This window comes from Mustela nivalis (genome assembly GCF_964662115.1).
Source record: "Mustela nivalis genome assembly, chromosome: 19".
NCBI classification, from domain to species: Eukaryota; Metazoa; Chordata; class Mammalia; order Carnivora; family Mustelidae; genus Mustela; species Mustela nivalis.
In genome coordinates, this window is record NC_139038.1 from 8903233 (window position 1) to 8925800 (window position 22568).

The 22568-nt window shown below is 55.1% G+C and overlaps 1 protein-coding gene across 17 annotated transcripts in view; it reads left to right on the forward strand.

Annotated features, from left to right (window-relative positions):
• The window catches only part of CUX1 (cut like homeobox 1), a 350246-nt gene that overhangs the window by 299879 nt on the left and 27799 nt on the right, over window positions 1-22568 (forward strand). For 13 of the 17 annotated variants that reach the window (XM_082712973.1, XM_082712976.1, XM_082712962.1 and 10 more), the window contains 3 exons: window positions 8623-8925; window positions 12303-12491; window positions 18153-18417. The exons of the other annotated variants lie outside the window; for them this stretch is intronic. In XM_082712973.1, the coding sequence (XP_082569099.1) occupies window positions 8623-8925; window positions 12303-12491; window positions 18153-18417 (757 nt within the window). The remainder of the gene's footprint in view (window positions 1-8622; window positions 8926-12302; window positions 12492-18152; window positions 18418-22568) is intronic. 17 annotated transcript variants of the gene reach the window in all.

Below are 22568 nucleotides of genomic sequence, written 5' to 3' on the forward strand. Positions count from 1 at the left end.
TTTGGGGAGGTACACTATTCATGGGTCAAGTTAAAAAACAACCTTACTTTTATGGGGGCTTTTCTCTTTGTTAATAAGTGAAGTATTTTGGCTTTGACGTCACTAGACGAGTTTCCTTGGACAGGCTTTTAAAAACGTTTCGCTCACACACACACACACACAGAGCCCAGTACCTACCGTGCACCAGAGCTCTAGTCTCATCTGCCTGCCTTCTGTGCTGGCCCGGGGCCGTGTGTATGGGAGAGAAGCACTGGTGGTGTGTGTTCCAGAAGAAACTAGGACCGATAGAGACATTTTCCCTTCCTGACACAGCAGCGGGTCCCACCCAGCCTCTGGGGTCTCTCCCCAGCTCCCCCCGCCCCAAACGTTGCCCAGGTTACTCCTTCTGCCATCGGGGGGAAGAAAAACAGGAACCACAAGGAATTGGGTCAGTTTGCTGAGATTTCCGGTGACTTCAGGCAATAACTGAGCTGGCTCGGGGCCCGGAGACAGTGTTGCCAGCCCAAGGAGGGGGCAGGCGAGGCCTGGGTGCAGGGATGATATGCACTGGTGCTCGATGCCACCGCCTGTTTGGGAAGGGTCCTTTCCCGCGGGTCGGGTGACCGCCGGGGACCCTTGGGAATGGGACCTGGTGAGGCTCCTGGCCGCCTTTCCCCATGGCGTCAGACGCAGGCCCCAGCCCTCGGGAAGGAGGCTGTTCTGTAGTGTGGACACACGTCTGTATGCTACTAGGTTCTCTCTGTTCCTTTCTCAGTAGAAAACAACCAAGGGTGTAGAAAGCTCTGACATGTATTAAAGTGTCCTTGTATTTTGTTTCAAGCCCATGTAATCCATCAAAAGGCTGTTCAGGCTCAGAAACAAAACAGCTCCACATTTTTTCTTGACCTGGAGAAGTCGGCGGTGGTCCTAAGGGGCGGCAGGTGTCTGCTGTCAGACGCTGAGGCGGGGTTCGGGACGGAGGAGCTCATCCTCATGGCTGGGCTCCACCGCTGCTGGGGCTGGGCCTGGGTCTGGCACTGGGGAAGTCAGTGAAGGGCTCTCGTGGGACCGGGTGGGGCAGGCCTGGTCGCTTTCTGACGGAAATCAGGAGGGCGAACGAGCGTCACCGTGCGTCTTCGAGGTGGAGAGGCGCGGGGTTGGGGGGTCTCTTCGAAGAAGGCAAGCAGATCCCGACGCATCAGCTCGGATTCCGCGGCTGCAGCACGGAACCCACATCTGAACTCCACTGAGAAGCGTTGCAGACTGCCGGCCACGCCGTGGTGGCCTTCGAAAGCTGTCAGCCCCGTCTCCCAGGAAGGCCCCGGGCAGGACAGGGTCCTTCCAGGCCACCAGGGCTCCCCCTGGACCCAGGATGCCTGCACGGGGCACCCCAGGACCTTTGGTCCACCCTGGCCCCACCGTGCAGCCACAGCGCACGAGCCTGCCGCCCCCCGCCCCCGGCTCCGTCCTCCACTCTGCTCTTACCCCCGCAGCTGCTTTTCCTCGTCTCCTTGATTTCGCCCCTCGCTCCCATCCCCATGTGCCGGGCCCCGGCCGTGCTGTCCCCAGCCCTGTTTGGCAGCGCCCCACCCCCATCTTCTCCTTCCCCTCCCTCTTCTCCCCATACTTGTCTGTCTTTACAGTCACTTGGAATTTCCCGGCTTGGCAGGGGCTCAAAGCCTAAACTATGGACATAATGAAAAGTGGTGCATCAGACCAGCCACCAGTTAAATAATGTTTGGGTTCTTGTCAGAATGTCACAGAGTACCCTGTCATTTTGTTTCAGCAACTTGTCCTTCTGAATGCACAGTCCGCCTTATGGCACGCCAGCAGTAAAAATGTCACTTACAATAATTACTTTTTGGTGAAAATGCTTGCTGACTTCCTACCTTCAAGCTGTTTTTTACACAGTAGGGAGATAATAAGAAATGACTTTATCCTGACTGCTCAAATGAACACTAAATGGAATTTGGGTTATTATTACTGCAGATAGAGGGTCGGGTATGGAAATTTCAACCGTGGATCGGATAAACTACAGGGGGATTGGTCTCTGGAAATTACCACGGGTGAGTGTTTTCCACCGGCTGCTATTGAAAACTTAAGGCAGCTGTTGTTTGCCTGCTGTTTTTGGAATATAATATTTTTCATAATCCTTTTATAGTCCCTGAATGCCTCGTGCGTTTCAGAAGGCCTCGAGTCGCTGCCCCGACTCCCGTGCGAGATTCAAAGCTTTGCAAAAAAAAAAAAATTAATCCACAACAGATCGCTTCTTAATGGAACACCTTACTTTGCTGTCAACGTTGGATAGACGAGCTGTGTGGCTGGGCTTTTCCATGATGCAAATTGCCCGTTTTCAGTTGGCCCGGCCTTGCTGTCTGCGGGCGCCGCGGGAGGCAAGATGGGTGTCTGATTTCTCTCACCGAGATGGGGGTCTGCTTTCTCCTGTCCCCAGTGCCCGGCAGACTGCGTGACACAGTAGGTGCTTTCAGGATGCTTTCAGGATCCTTTTCAGGATTTCAGTAGGTGAGCGAGCGAGCGAATGAATGGACGACGGGCAGGCCAGACAAAGGGTGGGGGGAAACGCGGAGGCCTGCTCAGTCCGATTCAGAGCCTTTTCTAGCCACGTGACCTGGACAAGTCACGTTGCCCGTCTGAGCCTCGGTTTCCCCACCTGGAGTACGGGGTTTATATTCCCGCCGCAGGGCCGTTAGGGGAATCGGCTGCAGGAGTGTCTAAACGCGGCCTCCGTTCACTGGCCCGTGTGCACTGGGTACGAGCGCGTTCTGGTTCCCTCCCCTAATCCCAGGAGTGGGTTGGCCTTGGGGTGCGGGCCGTCCCGCTTTTGAGATTCAGGCATGTTGACATCTGGACTGTAGAGCAGTCGTGTCGTGGAAGGCGGGCCCCGTCCTGCGGCCGTGAGTGGACACGCAGGTGCAGGCCCCGCCGTACGGGTGGGCTGTTTTGAATACAGAACATCTGACCGGTTCCTGGCTGTGTCACCGGACAGGACATCTTGAGTCTGTCAAAGGAGGGAGACGGGTGTACCTGCCTCACACTGGGAGGTCCCCGCGAGGAGCGCGGGCGGACGGTCGTTCTCCAGAGCCTTAGCCCGGCGCCTGGCACGAGGGAATGCACAGGAAATGACGTTCACCTACGTAGTTTCTGCTCTTACAAATGAGGATAAAATGAGGCTTTCTTATTTTATTTTTTATTTATTTGAGAGAAAGCACAAGCTGGGGAAGGAGCAGAGAGAGGGGGAGACTCCACACTGACCGTGGAGCCCAACGTGGGACTCGATCCCACGGCCCCAGGATCATGACCTGGGTTGAAATCAAGAGTCAGATGCTTAACCGACTGAGCCAGCCAGGTGCCCCAAAATAAGGCTCCTTAATATGGTCTCCCCCACCCCACCCCAGGACGCTCCTGCTGTCACAAGCCCCTTTTCAATAGCACTCGGACATGTCCAGGCCCCTCCCACAGGAGGCGCCCCTGCTTCTCCCCCTTCCTCAGCCCTCTCCCCACATCCACCCGGCCACTAAGGCCTGTTGCAGCTACCCCCTACATCTGTCTGAAACCTAGATAAAATCTCCCCACTGTATGTAGTGCCCCCTTACGGGCTGTGACCCACTGTCCCCGGACCACACGGCTTCCTGGCCCCAGCTACCTTGCTGTCGGCAAGTTCATTCTCTCCCTGAAGCAACAAGGAACTTACCTGCGTTGTTTTTTGGTTTTTTGTTTTTTTTAATGTTAGGTCTGGAATATTTAAAATTTCAGAAATACGTGTGAATATCCATATACCAACACCCAGCTTTACCCTGAACGTGGGGTCAGTGTGCGGTCATGTATTTGTAAAAGAAACAAAACATCAGAGATGGAGTTCAGCCCCCTCCCTCATCCCAGTCCGCCTTGAAGGCGACCCCTCTTTCTCCTGGACTTGGCTATTTATCGTTCCTGGGCATGACTTTAAATCTTCACCTCTGCATAGCCGTGTAGCCACGCAAAACATGGAGGAGGCGCAGACTCTCAGCACATAGGAACGCGATGCTCTGTGTCATCCTGTCCCCGGCTTCGTGGCCTCCCCCAGTACGCTCCGGGCGCCGGTAGACATGGTCCCGGCCTCGACGGCCTCACCACGGTTCAGAGCTCGTGGTACGTTGTGGGAACACGCCGCGATTGGGAGACCTGGTCTGCTGGTGACGGACACGGTTTCCGGTCTTTTGCTCTTCCAGAAAAGGCCTCAATACACACTCTAGTGGCCACTTGGCGTCCCCAGAAGAGAAGCGTTGCTGGGATGAGGGGTAGGCCCGTCTTCTAAACCTGGCTCTCGAGTGCCCGTGCCCAGCAGTTAAAGCAGACTTTTTAGCCCATTCAAAGCCCCAGCCCCATCCTGGGGGGTCTCTCTTTGCCCTGTATCCTTGCTACCTGCGTTTCATTCCTGCCTCAGCCCACCCGAGGACCGGCGCTGGCTACCTTCTTCCTTCCTTGACACTCCTGCCTCTCCCGACCCCCCGGCTAACTCCTGTTCATGCTAGAAATGTCCCTCTCTGGGCGGGGGCCTCTCTCCTCCTCAGGCCACATCGTTCCTCACTCCCTGGCCCCCATCCCTCATCAGAACCCTCACTGCCCCTTAGGGACTTGTGTTGAATGGCCGTCTCCCCCGTAGGTGTGAGCCCCAAAGGGGACAGGGCCACCTCTGGCCAGGCTACCGCCATACTGCCAGTGGCCCGACTCAGCAGATTATGGAACAAGTGAAAGAATGAACCAAGAAACATCTCTTCATTCTCTCCCGGCACTTTGTCCTGAATGAATTGGAGCTGAGGTATAATTTACACACAGCAAACTTCCCTCTGCGCCCCTGGAAGTGTCCCGTGAGTTCTGGCAATCAAGACGCAGCTAGTTCGATCGCCGCCCCCCCACCCCAGAATTCCCTTCTGCCCCTTTGTAGCCTAGCCCTGCCCCCCCAGCCCCCAGCAGTCACAGATGTGCTTTATGTCCCTGTGGTCTTACCTTGACTAGAATGTCATCTCATCTGTCCCATGCCAGGAACTGTGGAAGAAACAGCAGTAAATCACAAGATTATCCTAAACGTAGGGGACCTTCATATAAACAAATACATTTTTTACATTTATTTTATTTGAGAGAGAGAGTACATGGGTGGGAAGGGGCAGAGGGAGAGGGAGAAACAGATTCCCACTGAGCAGGGAGCCCGACATGGGACTCAGTCCAGGACCCCAGGATCATGACTAGAGCTAAAGGCAGATGCTTAACCCACTGAGCCACCCAGGCACCCTCTAAGCAAATACATTTCTTTTAAGAAAAGATTTTATTTTTATGTATCTGTCAGAGAGAGAGCACAAGCAGGGTGAGTTGCAGGCAGAGGGAGAAGCAGGCTCCACTGAGCAGGGAGCCCTACGCGGGGCTGGATCCCAAGACCGCAGGATCATGACCTGAGCCGAAGGTAGACGCTTAACTGACTGAGCCACCCAGGCGCCCCAACAAACACATTTCAATACAGTTTAATAGCTTTTTATAAGAACGAAACACCAACAAAACCCATCAAATTCAAGTTGCATTTCTCAGCACCAGGTACATGGGGGGTTTATTCCTTGCTACAACGCTGTCTGCATTTTCCAGGTGGGGAAACCAGGGTGTCCCAAGAAGTTGTGAATGTCGTTAATGTGAACCCAGCTGGCTGGTAGAGGTCGCCCCATCCCTGAGTTCGTATCTTAATGCCAAGCCCAGGCCTCCTCCTCTTTTTTCTTTTCAAAATGACTTTGAATTACATGGAGTGGAAGAAAGCCTTATTCCTTCAGAAATTGTCGCTTTAGACAAAAGCCTCCAGTTGCTGATATTTGGGGTAAAAAAAGACAGGAATGTTCCTTCTTTTCCATTGACAACATCTTGTGTTCTGTCGTGATGGTCAAGGACGTGCAACCACGTGATCTTCCTACGCACAGGAAGTGGCTTTGGTTATTGAATTTGCTGGTCCAGGCGCGCCGGAGCTGGGTGCTCACTGGAAACAGTTTTCTAAAGAAATGACTCTTTACAGGCTCAGCCTGGGTGGCTCAGTCGGTGAAGCATCTGCCTTCGGCTCAGGTCATGATCCCAGGGTTCTGGGATTGAGCCGTGCGTCAGGCTCCCCACTCCCAGCAAGAAGCCTGCTGATCTTCTGCCTCCCTCTGTCTGTCTTTCATAAATAAATTAAAAAAATCTTGAAAGAAAGAAGAGGGAAAGAGAGAGGGAGGAAGGAAGGAAAGGAATGAATGAACGACTTTTTCCACCGAGTTGTTCTCCGCGTAAGGACTCGCGGCGTCTCCTGACCAGGCCGTGTGCTATTGCATCTGTCCGTGCCCATCCAAACACGGGGCCCGATCCTGCTTTCTGTGAGCTGAGCACACGGTGGCATCTGTGTCCATGTGTGTCTGTCTCTGAATAACGTCTCCCAGCACGAACGCTCTGCTTCGAGTCTGTTACGGTTTAGACCCGGACTCAGAGCGGAGTCTGGGGCGCACCAGCCCGGCAGCACACGCCCGGTACATTTCAGGTCCCCGGTGGAGTTTTCGATCTTAAGGGCTTTGGCTGTGCCTGCAGTCATGGTTGGGAGCTCCGAGAGGCGCCAGGAACGTGCAACCAGTACCTCGGTGTGGTTCTCTCAGGGCTTCTCGGTGGTTCTCAGTGGCAAAAACCCACGCGAGCCCTTGCTGGGAACGCCTGGGAGGAAGAAACGTCCCACCGGCCGGGGAGCCGGGAGCTCAGTCTCGGCCGGCGCGGCACGAAACAGGGAAAGCACCAGGGCAGGGGCCCGGTGCGGTCTGTTAGCCGCCAGGCAGCCATGCTTTTGACCTTGCTGTGGGTTACAGGACACAAACCTGAGAAGGAATCTGTTTATCATGTGGGGATTCGTGCCGTCCTTGACAGTCCGCAGTGAGCAAGATGGATGATCTGCCAAATCGCTCCCTCGCATGGGTGAATCAGGGCAAATTTACAGTACAATTTCTTTGCTGCTTCAGATACAAAAATAACATTTGCTGGGTTTTATATCCAGTTGTGCGATGACCTGGAGGTGAGCGGAGAGGAGAAATCCGATTTGTAGGATTCGTATTGCCTTAAAGATTTGTACGGATCATTTCTGCTGTTTACGCCTATCTCTTTTACATCTCTCGCAAACCACCAGGTTCTGGTTTTGTTTTTGTTTTTGTTTTTTTTCTTTAAGCCACATTTTTGAGGCTGAGGACACGGGTTTATGAGACAGTGGAACTCTGTTCCTGCTTAGGACAATAAACGGGTTTATCGGTTGAATTGCGGTGTTTCATTTGGGATTTTCTCTCCTGGGTGTGTATACGAAAGAGCCCTTGTATTCGGAAGACATCTTCCACGCTCTTGAGTTTAGGGGAGGCTTTTATCCTGGATGTGATATGTCCAGGAAAGGACACCGCATGTCTGTGGCTATTTGAAACTCAGTCATTACTCAGCGTTAACATTTTTGTCTCGTCGTGTAGCGAGTGTTGGGGGGGGGGATGCCCGTGTGTGCCAGTGTTCCACGAGCGGGCTGCTTTCTGAGACGTATCATCTCTCTGGGGCCAGAGAACTCATGTGACGACACCTGGCCTGGCCCCTCACACGTGACGCTGTGCGGTGTGCCCTGCTTGATGGGGGGCAGGGGGACCATCCTAAACCTCGAGCCACGGGCAGATTTTACCTCATGGGTAGGGCCGTGGTGCTAAATGATTCTGGGCTTTCCTCCCGGACACAGCCTATCTCTCTCTCTCGTAATTTATTTGGAAATGGCCAAAGCCTTTCTTTATTCCAGACATCCCAAAACTAAAGTGGATGCTGGGTTTCACGGGTGATGCTGACCAAGCAGAAGCTCCCCAGCAGAGCTCAGGTGGCAGTTCCCGCTGGTCACCTGTGATGGGGCAGAGACCCTTCTTAAGAAGGGAGAGCATGGAGCCACTCTGGTCCCATCTGTCCCGGTGGTGGGGGCAGCGTGGGTGGCAGGGATAAACCGAGCTCGGCCTTCAAAAGTGCATCTTGGGGCTTGACAGGGAACAGAGTGGGCGCTCCTCTTCGGTCGGTTCCCTCCAGGCTGGGTGCTGGGGGGCCCTCCCCCCGGGGTCACAGCAGAAACCCACATGGAGTCCCGGGACTCGGTCCTGGGCACCCCCCGGGGCCAGCCACCGAGGCCTTACATCTCCTCTTGGAGGGTCTTCCTCACCATGGTGGCCACGCCCCGTGGGCAGTCCTTTAAGAACCCACCCATTCATTTTGTTCTGGAAATTACGAACAAAATAAACCGGCAGATTATGATTGCACCAAGGTTCGTCAGACTTCGGGAGTGATGGGGTCTTGTGGGAAGGAATCGTGACTGCCGGAGCCCACGGTTCGTAGGTCAGCAGGTTCTCAGCAGAGCGCCCTTGCACCGAGCCCACAGAAACCTTTTGTTTAACCCCCTGACTAGGCTCCTGTGGCCGGTCCGTTCTGTTCTGTCGGAACGTGAGAGGTTCCCCCCGCCATAGCACCACACCTTGCCACGCCATCTGCCCGCGCGGGCTTTGGACCAGTACCTCCTAGGTCAGGAAAGCAGACGTGCACCGTGAAAGCCACCTCTTCTCAGATCCGGACTGTCGTGTGCTTTAATTACAGAAAGCACTCCAAAGACCTCCGCCAGCTGCAGCCCCGCCCCCGAGTCACCGATGAGCTCCAGCGAGTCCGTGAAGAGTCTGACGGAGCTGGTCCAACAGCCCTGTCCCCCCATCGAAGCTAGTAAGGATGGCAAACCACCAGAGCCCAGCGACCCACCTGCCTCCGACTCCCAGCCCGCCACCCCGCTGCCTCTTTCCGGACACTCGGCCCTCAGCATCCAAGAGCTGGTGGCCATGTCTCCAGAGCTGGACACCTACGGCATCACCAAGAGGGTCAAGGAGGTGCTGACGGACAACAATCTCGGTAGGTTCCCTCCCCGGCTGCCAGGTCGGGGGCGGCGGGTCGCTTCCTGTGGGTTTCTGGAAGGATGGGTGGAGGGCACCCAGGCTGAGCCTGCCGGCCGGCTTAAACGTTGATAGCTGCCTCTAAGAACAGCTACTCTCGGAGCCTCCCCTGCAAATCTGGGACCGTGGGGCGGTGGCTTGGGCTTGTGAGTGGCACCCCGCCCTGCGTCTGATAGTCCCTTATCGTCCCCACCTCCTGCCTGGTGCAGCGGCCTCCCTTCCCCACACCCTCCACTGGGAGGCAGTAGGGAGCCCCTGTGGAACTGAGTTGGCCGCACCCCAGACCCAGGCCATCCGCCGCGTGCCTGCCCCAGCCGAGGGGCTCTGTGGCACACAGACACTAGCTGTGACTGTGGCAATAGCAGAGCGTTTGGTCATTATAAACCCTTGTGCTCCCCTGGTGCAGTATTAACCACATGGGATTCTCGTGGCTCAGGCACCCGGGGCATGGAAACAGCCACTCCCCAGTCACTTAATGCGGGCCTTGAACTCACGACCCTGAGATCGAGACCCGAGCTAGGATCAGGAGTCAGACGCTTCACCGACTTAAGCCACCCAGGCGCTCCAAGTGCCCCAAACGCTTCTGTCCTTACTTCCCAAGTGTCGGTGTCACTTAAGAGGCACTGTTCTGTCAAGACAACCCCAAAGAGCAGCTGCATTTTGCAGAGGGGCCTTGCGTGTCTGCGTTTCCCAGGGGATAGGAAAAGAAGGAAGTCGCAGGGAAGCTTGTGCGGTGACTGCACAGCCCGGGGGCTCAGTGGCCGGCGTGCCACCCCACCGCATGCGCAAAACAAAACAAGAGAAAAAGTAACATCCGCTGAGAATGCTTGTAATTGAGTTAATTCAAAAAAATTAAGATTTCAAAGAAATAAAAATGGCCACGATGTCCCCCATGTTCATCAATGATTGAAACACACACAGGGTCTCCTGGACACAAGACAAGCCCTCCCTTACAGCCTTGTCACATGTCCAAACAAGCGGGCCCGATAGAATATTGCCACCCACTGCCCCATAGGAAGTGTCGTTTTTCTAATCACTGGCAAGCAGCTGAAGAAAACTTCTAAACCACGTATGTAGAAGGGGCGCCTGGGTGGCCCAGACGGCTGAGGGTCTGCCTTGAGCTCAGGTCACGGTCTCAGGGTCCCAGGATCGAGCCCCGCATCGGGCTCCCTGCTCAGCAGAGAGTCTGCTTCTCCTCTCACTTGGCCTCTGTGCGCTCTTTCTCTCTCTCTCTCTCTCAAATCAATAAATAAAATCTTTTTTAAAAATAAATAAATGAGCCACTGAGAAGTTGCAAGATCACAGCCCCACTGGCCCATGGAGTTCCCATCTTCAAGGGCTGGGAAGCGCAAATCCTGCCCACACCGGAGAGAGGGGCCGCCCTCCTCTCGGAGCAGTCACTTCCACAAGAGCTCCTTCGCAGCACCAGTGTGGAGCTGAGAAGCAGTCTCGCAGTCACTCTAGCTGGTCTAAGCCGCCTCCCCTGCTGGGGTCTCTCAGTGGAGTAAAGGGCGCAGAGGGAGCCAAGTTAGAGCTGAATCCTGCGGCTGGAGGCCCAGGTGTCCTCTTGCCTCTCCAGGTGAGATCTTGCGGGGTTTCCGGGCCAGTCACTTGAAATCAGCAGCAGAGTGTGTGTGCGTGCACATTTCATCGGGAAAGGGCCGGTAGCTTTCTTCGGGCTCTCAAGTAGGTCCATGACCCAAAAACGACTGAGAGCTGCTGCTCTGAAACCTCTGGCAGTAATAAAAATGTCCAAGAATATTCGTTTTGATCCCCCACCGCCCAACAAGGTGGGTCACGCAGATAACGAGCTGTTTATTACATCTATGACTTTGCTAAACACAGCAGCCTCCTTGGGAGGAGACCGGATTCATTTGCCAGATGAGAATGAGAAAATTTTATATAAAACAACCACAACAGAAACCTGGTAAGGACTTAGGATGTTTATAGTGTAAACTAAGAATTTAAAATGTAGGGAACCACAGGTTTATGAAACCGGTAAACGTATCTATAAATTAAAATGATGCCAAAAAAAACCATTCTCAAATCCAGAGCTTTCCGTGCAGTAAATTTCAGCTTGAAGCCCGGCTTTTTTACAAGGGGGAGCTCTGCCATTTCTCACACTTGCGCTGTGAGCACACGCGGCGGTGTTTCTGTCTCGCAGACGGAGGGCATGGACCTGTCACCCACAGTCACCCTTCCGCGGAGGGGCAGAGCTGCTCTGGGCCCGGGGGTCACGTTCCCTACACTCTGTGGCCCCAAACGCTGGCCTGTCTGATCCCAGTTTCCATTTCCACCTAATAAGTCCTATTATTTGTGTTCTGCCATCCGGTCGCTCAGGCCGTCCCTGATTCTCATCCGCGCCTTCAAAAGTGCCGGCCCCTCTTAACCTGCAGCTGAATGGCTCTCAGAGAAGAGAAATTTTCTTTTCAAGCCTCTGACAAACATGCCAGACCTGGGGCTGCTCAGCTCTCCAGAGCAGAATTCCCTCTGATCAGCCCGGGGAGCAGGCTGCCCACCACGGCCTCAGAGAAAAGGCATCTAGGAAGGGGTTCGGATCCCCTTTGAACTCCAGGCGGCAGAGGCAGCTTAGACTGCGGGAATGGACTTTAGAATTGGAAATGGCCTGCTTTTCAGAAAAACAGAGCTGAGGGGCTCTTTCTCCTGCTCTTTCCTGCTGTGACCTTGGGTCAAGTGGCCTGTTTTCTCAGCAAGACCGGATAACCTCGCTAATCGCGAGAGGAGCCAGACAGCCCTGTGGTTTGAGGTTGTGTTAGAGCGGGCTCCCCAGGCGCCACTTAACCTCCCGGGCTCCGGCGAGGGATTAACCACCTCTGACAAGCGCTGCAGGTGTGTTATCCAGGCCTCAGTACATCCGAAGCCTGGAGGCTTTTTTGAGAGAAACATCATCGTGTCCCGCAGAATGCTCGAGGAATACTGACTTCGTTACCTATGGAGCTTGTCACAAGTGTGGTTGAAGAGATGCTTCTTAATAAAAAAGAGAGAGAGAGAGATTTTATTTATTAGAGAGAGAGCAAGCGCAAGCAGGAGAGAGAGTCTGAAGCAGACTCCGCGCCGAGCGCAGAGCCCAACGCGGGGCTCGATCCCACGACCTCCCGATCACGACCTAAGCTGAAACCAAGTCGCCCCCTTAACCTACGAGCCATCCTGGCGCCCTTGAAGAAAGGCTTTCTAGAAAGTGCTTGTTCAGAGGCAGGACCCAGCTGACCAGACTCTGGGGCTTCAGGCCCCGTGTCTGACTTTAACCTCGGCTCATACCTGTCCTTCCAGATGCTAGGATCTCCGTCATGACATCTCTCTCGGTTCTGTTCCCAGGTCAGCGCTTATTTGGGGAGACCATCTTAGGGCTCACCCAAGGCTCCGTCTCTGACCTCCTCGCTCGCCCAAAGCCCTGGCACAAGCTCAGTCTGAAGGGACGGGAGCCCTTTGTCCGGATGCAGCTGTGGTTGAATGACCCCAACAATGTGGAGAAGCTGATGGACATGAAGCGCATGGAAAAGAAAGGTAAGCCCCACCGCCCGCTCTGGCCAGTTGCCTTCTTATCTGCGAATGCGCCGTTCCTTGTGAGGCCTGTGCGCGGAGCTGGGGAGGGCCACTGATCTGTGGTCAGGCAGGGCAGAAAGGGGTTTTCAACGATCATCAATTGACGAGTACCTACAAAGACTGGAAAGATCTGTGACTTTCTCCCCAGCAGACTGAACCCAAATACATTTTAGCGTCAGGGAGGGGGCACCGCACGGTTCCTCATGGTCGCCCTGGCCATCACTGTACCCTGTTTCTTCTTTAAAGCCACCAAAAGGTGAGCTCCACATCACTGATGGAGGGTGCGTGGGGTCGTATGTCTCGTGCAGGCGAACCACGAGCCAGGGCCTTCCGTACCGTCTCTTGTTGGTGAGATCATTCATAAACGTGTTGGTAGACAGGGAAAACTCAGGTTCAGAGAAGCTGCGTACCTCTGTTAAGGTCACCAAGCCTAGAGCACAGAAGAGCGAATTCTCCCCAGAACAGGTCTCTGTGGCTGTTATTTATGGGCCGTGGGGCCGTGCGGGATTCAGCCCCCTTGAAGGCCAAGTGCGGCTCTTCTCTCCGTGTACACCTGCAGCCCTCTCGAATGTTCTCATCAGCCTTCTTGCCCTGGAGGCCCCAAAGCAGAAATCCCCCAGCGGGAGCACCTCAGTGGTGCCAAGTAATGTCTGCTCCGTCTCCCGGTTTGCTCTCCCACCCGCTGCTGCTCGTTCATGCGTCCTGCCCTCAGAGGGCACAGCGCTGTAAGCTCGTGGAGTGGCCACATCGGAATCCCTTAGCTGTGGAGACGAGGCGCCACCCCCACATGGCTGGGGCTCTCGTGACTGAGCCGGGGGCTGGGCATGGAGCCCAGGCTTACACCATCTGAGTTCACCAAGAGAGTCTGCTGTTCACGGCCGGCCTGGTGGCACTGTTGTCACCTAACCAAGGCAAGGGCCAGAGCTCCTGGAGGAAGGGAGCGTGGCTGATGTCTCCTCCAAGAGCTCCGTGGGGTCAGGCCTCCTGTTTGCCAGCGGCTGTGCTAAGGCCTCACGCAGTCCGCCCTGCTCAGCCCAGTGTAGGCGCGTTCTTCCGGAAAGCTGCAGCCCTGGCGTCCTGAGACGTGACTGATGCTAACAGGCGGGAGCAGGACTCCATAGTCACGGGCTGACCGGCTCCGGAGCCGCTGCTCTCGGGTGGGTGTCGCGCTTCCTTGTGCCCAGAGCCCGCCACCCTGGGACCGGTAGGCTCAGGCCCGCCCTCCAGTGTGTAAACCAAGGCCCTGACACAGGCCACAGCCCTTTGGGCGGCCACAGGCACCTGGTGCCACATCACCCCTAAAAGTTCTTTAACTTTCTACCTTGAGAAATTTGAAAAAAGGCAGAACAGTATCATGAACCCAGTACAGCCATTACCAAGTTTCAACGATTCTCAGTGCCCACCTAAGCAACGTCCAGGCTTCCCGCACGCTGTCAGAAAGCAACGCCTGCCGCCTTGAGCTCGGTGCCCGGGAGCCCCCTCCTGTGGCCAGCCCTCCGAGGCCACCCCCTGAGCAGCCCCCCACCCCCGTGACTGTAGGCATCAGGAGAGGGACAGCCCTGGTTCCATCACCCCCTGGTATGTTTCTCCTCGAAGGCCACTAGGGAAGAACCCTTGTCCCCACAAGTAGATCTCGGGGGGCTTCCTAGTCCTGTACCCTTCAGCACGGGCTCTGGGCGCCATCTTGTGTTACAGAAGAGTTACTGTTCCCAGCCCTTCCTCAAATCCCAAGGTCCCTAAAAGCAGCTGTGGACCCACCGTCTTGTCCCTCCCTCTAGCAGGGATGCTAACTAGAGGAACCTTCCCCAGACACACCAGTGGGTGAACCAGAGCGTAGCACTGCTGTGATTTCCACCTCTTACTGGTCATCCACCCGATGGGGGCGACCCACTGGGCACACCAGCCCGGGTTCATTCTGGCCACTGACTGGTTTTTTTTAAAGATTTTATTTATTTGTTTGATAGACAGAGATCACAAGTAGGCAGAGAGGGAGGAAGCAGGCTCCCTGGAGAGCCCGATGCGGGACTCGATCCCAAGACCCTGGGATCATGACCTGAGCCGAAGGCAGAGGCTTTAACGCACTGAGCCACCCAGGTGCCCCCCACTGACTCCTCAACTGTGTTCTTAGATACAATCCTAAAACAGCAAGTTAGTTCATCACTCTCTGGTCGGAGTTTCTGCCTCTGTAGAACGAGGCCGGTCGTGCGGACTTCTCTAGGTCGTGAGCAGCAGAAAGAACACGCCGAGCATAACCACCAGCACACGGAACCGCTCAGCAAATGAGTTTTTAGAATAACTTGGGCCCCTTTAAAACAGACGAAAGCCCGTCATGGCTCCCGGTCTAGACTGGAGGAGAACTTACGCTCCGAGTGACCCGGCGTGCTCTCTGCTTCCCGCTCTTCCCGAACGAGAGCTTTGCTGCTTCTCCTGTTAGCTCCCGCGTCTTGTTCTCCGTCCTTCTTCCTTCCCCTGAACATCTCGTCTCCACCGCGGTCCACCTTCTGCTTCCTGTCCCTTGCCAAGATGGCCCTTGAACCAGCCTGTTCACGCGGCCCCTGGACGCCCGCACGCGCACACCCGCCTGGGCTAGCTCGTGGGCTCCTCTCCCCTGTGGCTGCAGATGAACCCCGACCATCCACAGTCGTCTCCTGTGACATTCATCTGTGACCCAGACGTCAGGGCTGCCTGTCACATACCAGCTGTGTGACCCGAGGCAGGTCATCTCACTCCCAGGCTTCGGTTTCCTCCTCTGTACACCATGACGGTCAAGGTCCCTCTCCCGGGGCATAACTGGGAGGGTCGCTTGGCAGGTGTTGGCTGCTGCTGCTGCGGCCGCTCCTCCTCCCCCTCCTCCCTGCTGCTGCTTGAAGGAAATAATATTACGTCCCACTTTGCATCCGTTTTAAGAAGTTGTAAGGAATTTTCCAACCATGTTCTAGCTAACCCACTAGAAAGCTCACTGTGGAGGACTTATTTGTTGGAGAAGTCTGCATGGCTTTGAACTTGAAGCGTAGTTGGGAAGGGGCAGTGCGTCAGGACAGAGGGGGCAGGGGAAGCCCGACAGCACAGACAGAACAGAGAGCTTGAACCTGGAGGCGCGTCCCCTTTCCTTGCCCGCAGCCCCCTCCAGTCCTCTCCTGGTAAAAGACGATGTCAGGGACATGAGGGCTACTCTGCTCCCTCCCAGCTAGTGGCCTACAGGGCTGTCACCTGCTGCCCCTTCCAGGGCAGGTACACGTTTCCTGAAGTGCCCAGCCCCCTCCCCTGCACTCCAGGGCAGACCCCCGCCGCCTCGGCCCCTTCCAGCCACGGGGCTTCCAGTGCCCCCACTCTAGACTTTTTCTCAAGACCGTGGCCCCCAGACTGCGGCGTTCCCGCATACCCGTGTCCTGCCCCATCCAAGGGGATTTTAAAACCCACCCCACCCCGTCTCGGGCCTCAAGTTCTCTGACCTCTTCAACCTTGGGCTTTTCTCCCCGAGTCTTGCCGTCACCCACAACTGCTCTCCTTCCCAGACACCCCAATCGCTGACCACTTTCTGCTGTCTTCCGTGTTTCCCTGGCTTGTTCGGCCTCCAGGCCCCCGATCTCCACCCCCCCCCCATGCTTCGCCCCATCATTTGGCCTTTGGTACCCTTAGCTCCTTCCGCCAGCATCCCAGACGCCACGATCCACCATTCCAGGATGCTCTGGCCGTCCGAGACGGACTCCTCTCTCTCCACCTTCCCCTTCCCCATCCCCCAGCAAATCCCAGCCTCGGATTAGTGCGCCCTGCCGGCTCTCTCCACCCGCCCTCCTTGGCTCCCGGGACCGGGGGGCCCCAGCTCTACATGGGTTGGTGCCGCCTTAGATTTGGGGGGGCCCCAGCCTCAGCAGGGTCCCTGCTCTTCTCCCCTCCCCCAGCCACCCCTTTCTTCCACCCTTCTCAAGACTCTGTCCCCATCACTTCAGGTCACCTCTGCTCCTGCCTCCCTCCTTCGGGAGAACGCGGGCCACCGGCTCTCCCACCCCATCTCCCCCCCACCCCGCCCCGTCAGCTTGTCTGCACCTGCCGCCCCCGCCCGCCCTGCCTTCCGCGGCACCTGCAGGGATCCGCTCTCTGACCTGTACCCCCAGCTCTCTCCCCTCAGCTTTGGAAACACTGTCAGCTCGCTCTCATCTTTAAATCCGCCCTCAGCCCTCACTTGCCTTCTAGAAGCCATCCTGTCTCTCGCTGTTCTTTCTCATTTGAGCATCTTAACGTCATAGCTCAGGCTCCCTGCCATCACCTTCTCACCTCCCGTGGAGTACTCCGCCTCCGGCCGCCCGGCTTCTGCTCCCACAGCGACACTGCACCGTTCACCGCAGCCCCCAGTTCTGTCCTAACCGCTAAAGCCGCGCTCTGGGTCCTCATCAGGCTCTCTGCAGCACTGAGGCTATCAGTCATCTCTCCTCACTCACCCCTTCTCTCCCACCGTTGTCTCCTCCTGTCTCCCTCCTGGCTGCTGCTTCCTGGCGGACCTCTGCCCATGGGTGTCCATTCTCAGCCCCGGTCTTTCTCCTCAACGGCATAGAGGGCAACCGCGGTTTCGGTTCCGGTGGTCCGAGCATCCCTCTCCCTAGCCCGGCTGTTCCTCTGAGCTGCCTCCCTGCCTGTCCCGTTGCCTCCTGGACATCTCCCTGCGGGCGACTCAGAGACCCCCTCCAGTTTCACTGTTTCCAGACGAATCTCCGTCTTCTCCCTTCTTCCGTGCCGCCCAGCCCGGAGACGCCGGCAGCCCCCTTCGTCTCCCAGCCGGAGACCGGGGTCTCCTCCGCTCGCCTCGGTCCATCAGGAGTGTGTCCGCCGGTCCTGTCAGCTCTGGCCCTTTCCACCGCCGCGCCCTCTGCTTTTCTCCAACTCCTCCACCGCCTCCCCAGTTCCAGTCTTGATCATTCTTACCTCCCAACTGAGGGCCTTCCTGCCAGCCCTCCCATCCGCCCCGTCCTCCAAACTGCGGCCAGAGCAGCCTTTCCAAAACATGTATAGCTGCTCATACCATTCCCCGAACTAAAACCTTTTCATTTCTTCCCACTGCATTTAAGGTCAAGTCCAAGCGTCCCATCTACTCAGACTCTGCCTGTCTCTCCAGCTCCTCCATCCCCCTCCACACCCCCTGTGCACGCGCGCACACACACTTTGGAACTGTGCCATCTCGTGCCCCTGGGTCTTTGCACATGCTTGACCCACTTTTTGGAATAGCCTCCTACCATCTTCTGCCTCATCACCTATTTTTTCTGGTTAATCAGTCCTTGGCCTTCAAGATTTTCCTGGGAAGCTTCCCTTGACCCCTCGCATGCTCTGCAGGGGTCACCTGTACACTTCTCTGCAACCCCCACTAAGCCGTTAAGCAGGGACGGCCGGCGACCTCGCAGTACAGCAGAGCAGGTCCCTGCTGAGTGTGTGTTGGGATTCCAAACAGTTCTAGTCCAAGTGCTTTGAGACGCTCTTTGGAAGGGCAGGGCAGAACGGCCAGCTGGCACGGTCTACACAGAAGTCATTGTGAACCGACGGGCACCGTAGTACTGTTGGAGGGGGGCTGGGTCCTTGGGCAGATCTCCCAGTGGGGCCTGCAGCTCAGTCCGCTTTCTCTTCCTCCTTCAGCGTACATGAAGCGGCGACACAGCTCAGTCAGCGACAGCCAGCCCTGCGAGCCCCCCTCCGCGGGCATTGACTACAGCCAGGGCGCCAGCCCCCAGCCCCAGCACCAGCTGAAGAAACCCCGAGTGGTGCTGGCTCCGGAGGAGAAAGAAGCTCTGAAACGAGCTTATCAGCAAAAGCCATACCCGTCACCAAAAACCATCGAAGAACTCGCCACCCAGCTCAACTTGAAAACCAGCACCGTCATCAACTGGTTCCACAATTACAGGTACGGTCCGGCTCAGGCCGCTCTGGGCCCAGGGAATCAGGGCTCCGGGAGAGCGCGCCGTCCGCCCTCAGGAAGCGGCTTGTCTGTCCCGCAGACAGTGGCTGGGACGGTGCATAGGGATGACGCTCTGGGGACTTGGCCCTGGCTGGCTGGGGGTTCCTAAAAGCTTGGCATTTGGTCGGTTAGTTGGCTTTTCAAAGTTTCATTAGAGTTTTTTAACTCCCAAGATGTAGGATCACGTGGTCAGAGACCACGCACATCTGCTGTGACCAGAAAAACAGTCATCACTCAGAAAGAACGTAGGCATCCGTGGCTCCACAACAGCGAAAGTTTCTTCCTTTTTTTTTTTTTTTTTTTTAAGATTTTATTTATTATATGAGAGAGAGAGAGCATGAAAGGGGTGAGGTCAGAGGGAGAAACAGCCTCCCCACCGAGCAGGAAACCCGATGTGGTACTCAATCCCAGGACTCCAGGATCATGACCTGAGCCGAAGGCAATTGCTTAAGCAACTGAGCCCCCCAGGCACCCTGCAGCAGAGGTTTCTTAGTGGAAACCCAGGGAGTCTTGTACAGCATTATCTTCCAAATAAATCTGAGTAGTTTTGTCATTAAATAAATTAAGTTAATGAAGATTTATTGAGCATCTACTAGATCTCCAGACACTGAGCCCAAGTGTTTTAAAGATTTATTTATTTATTTGACAGAGATCACAAGTAGGCAGAGAGGCAGGCAGAGAGAGAAGAGGAAGCAGGCTCCCCACTGAGCAGAGAGCCCAATGCAGGGCTCAATTCCAGGACCCTGAGATCATTACCTGAGCCGAAGGCAGCGGCTTAACCCACTGAGCCACCCAGACACCCCCCAAATGTTTTAATCAACACAGTCCCACTTGATTTTCACAGTCTTTTAAGGGACACATTTTTACTTGCACTTCATAGGTGGAAAACCTAAAACTCCGAGGGGTTAAGTAAAGGACCGAGGCAGAAGTGCCTAGCGCTTTCCCACAGAACAAAGCAGACAAGGGTAAAATGTTGGGATGAGCTCATGAAAGTCCACGGACACACAGCCTTGTTGACCATAGCTGTAATCCAGACTTCTCTGCCAGAAACCTCGACTTCCCAGTGCCGTGGTGGGAGTGAGCGCCGAATGCCCTGGAGGTGACCGTCAGTTGCTGGTTGTCATCAAAATGTCCCTTTTCTCCAGGGCTCAACAAAACTGGGGCAGGTGCTCCTGGTTCTACCCAGGTGACCAGTACACACACGTAGCCAGTGCAGGTAGCGCCCTCTCAGTTTCTCACCTCAAACAGGCAGTGGCCAATAGCACACCCTAGACAGCGGGCCCCTGCCTTATCTGTTAGGCTCTGCTGTGGTTTCCCCAGTGGCCTGTCAACCTCACTCCCACCCCCAGGTGCTGAGCCAACTGGGTTTTTTAAATATTAGACAGAAGCCAAAATAATCCCTTGACTGTTGATGAAAGCTAATTGTGCATTTGTAGCTTAGCGTGAGAGCCTAACAGCCCTGCTGCCTGACCCCCTGGAACCAGGCAGATTTATCCGTCATGGCAGCACTTGTCGCCCGCAGGCCTCCCCATGTGTGGGCTGCCTCCTGTGAGGACAAAGCAAGCACACGAGCTGAGCCTGACCAGCTTATTCATCCTAAATTCACAGATGAGCTAAAACCAGAGGCAGAGCAAGGCTAGCAGGGGTGACGGTGGCGCTCCCTCTGCAGGGAAGGAAGCTTCAAGAACAGTAGACAAGGGAAATGAAGGAGAATGAATGGGGAACCTGGGCAGAGTTCCCCAGAGGCCTCTCCACCTTTGCCAGGTGTCGTGCAACCCCATTTTCACTTTCCAGACAGAGGTGCATTTGAATATGTACTTTTGATCCTTCTGCACACTTTAGTGCAAGTGTGCTAACTCGAGAGGACCAAGTCAAGTTGCTGCCTGTTACACAGAGCATCTCCTGGAACCATTTCCCCCGGCCCCGCTGGGGTCACCTTCTTCCCCAGATCTCACCTACAGGCCTCAGCTGAATGGCGGTCCCTGCCTCCCAGCCAGGGCACGCGCGCTCCAGAATTCTCAGCTTCTGTCACTCATCTTGCTGACAGCTATGGGACTGCCCACCCTATCAGAGCTGGTCAACCGCTCAGTGTGGTGAGGCCCCATGTGTGCACTGAACATGAGCAAATTCAAGCGTATGCCACGCGAGAGAGAAGGAGCAGGAGAACTCGGAACTTAGCAAAACAGCTCAGATCCAGATCTAGAGTAGATGTTCAGTAAATGTTTCCTTTCGGAAATAACCGCAAAAGGGGCACCTGGGTGGCTCAGTGGGTTAAAGCCTCTGCCTTCGGCTCAGGTCATGATCTCAGGGTCCTGGGATCGAGTCCCACATCGGGCTCTCTGCTCAGCGGGGAGCCTGCTTCTCAGTCTCTCTCTGCCAGCCTCTCTGTCTACTTGTGATCTCTATCTCTGTCAAATAAGTAAATAAAATCTTTAAAAAAAAAAAAAAAAGAAAGAAAGAACCGCGACAAAGTGGGCCGGGCTAAGACAAATGGAAGAACCGGGCAGAGATTTGTTTCAGCTGCAGAGATGTGGAAAAATATTGTGGAAGAGGTGTGAGATGTGAAGGTCTTGAAAAAAGAACTGAAAAGAATTTTTTTTTTTAAGATTTTATTTATTTCAGAGAGAGCACAAGCAGGGAAGAGGGAGAAGCAGGCTACCCTGCTTCTCTGATACGGGGCTTGATCCCAGGCCCCCCGGGATCATAACCTGAGCCAAAGGCAGACACTTGACTGACTGAGCCACCCAGGCGCCCCTGAAAAGAATCTTAAAAGCCACAAAATAGGTCAGGTGAGAAGTGAGCACTAGGTAATTCAGAATTTGCATAAAACCCAAAGAACTGAAGTCACTCAGTCGCCCAGGAGGCAAAGTGCAGAGCAGAGAGTGAGTTCTCCCTCCATGGCATTAGCTCTCCAGCTAAACACTTCCAACAGAGACCAACTTAGCCTGGTAGACCCCCAAGAGCTTAACGTAAGGACTGGCACACATGCACCAAATTCCTCAGGGAGGAGAGAGTTTCACATTCTGCAGGAGTTAGATGGCAGAAGTTGATTTTCTTCTTTTTTCCCTGCCCTACCGGACCCCACAGGGAATAACAGCGAAGGGGCATCAAGTTTTAGTCACATCAAAAAAATACAATTTTACTTCCTCTTATCCTTTCACTCTGAGGGCATTAGAAGTATCTTAGAGTGACCATTCAACCAGGAACAGGGCCAGGAAAGCCAGAACAGACTACCTACCACAGGACACCTGGTGTCCTCCTAGAAGAATAGGTCAAACCAGGAGAAACTCTGCCGGGCCCTAAAACACCACGGTGTCCTGCGAATCTTGTGTGACTTGTTTAAAAACCAGATCCACTCCTGGGACCTGGTCTTAGATCAGAAGACGGTATTTTTCATGGATGGAGACAAATCTAGACTAAGAAGGATGAGGTCTCCGGTCGGTTGAGCATGTAGTACATGCCAGGCAGTCAACCAGGAGCGTCTAATCAGATTCTCGAACAGCCGAGGGTAGCAGCCAGGAGACCAGACCCCAGGTGCAGCTGTCCCTTCCCTCCCCCCAGGCCTTTGAGCTCAGCCTTAGCACCTAACACCAGGGAATCTGTCACTCAAAAGGCAGGTGGAGGGTCTGAATAGTCCCCTTTTTTTCTGGGTCTACTTTGTGTCCCACATTATACGTTATTATTATAGTCTTAATATCTCTGCAAGGAAGATGCTATTCTCCACATTTTTCCGATAAGAAATCTGAAGCTCAAAACAGCTTAGGACCTTTCTTCCAAGCTGTATAGCTAGTAAGTCTTACAAAGCCAGATTTCAAACCCAGGTTGGCCTGGTTCTATAAAGGTTGGCCTGGTTCTATAAAGTCTGTGCTCTGTTCTGGGCCAGTCCAGCCCCGGGACTCAGAGTTAGTACCAGCAGACCTGTGGCCTGCCCATCTAGCTCCCACCTCCGCAGCCGGGGAGGGACAGGATTAGGCGTTCACCCCAGCAGGCATTCCTGGCTGTGGAGGGCCTTGAAAGGCAGCAGAACAGGCTCGCCCTCAAGCCCCGTGTCCAGGAGCCTATCTACAAAGGCTTGCATTTCACGGGCCCCCGTGGTA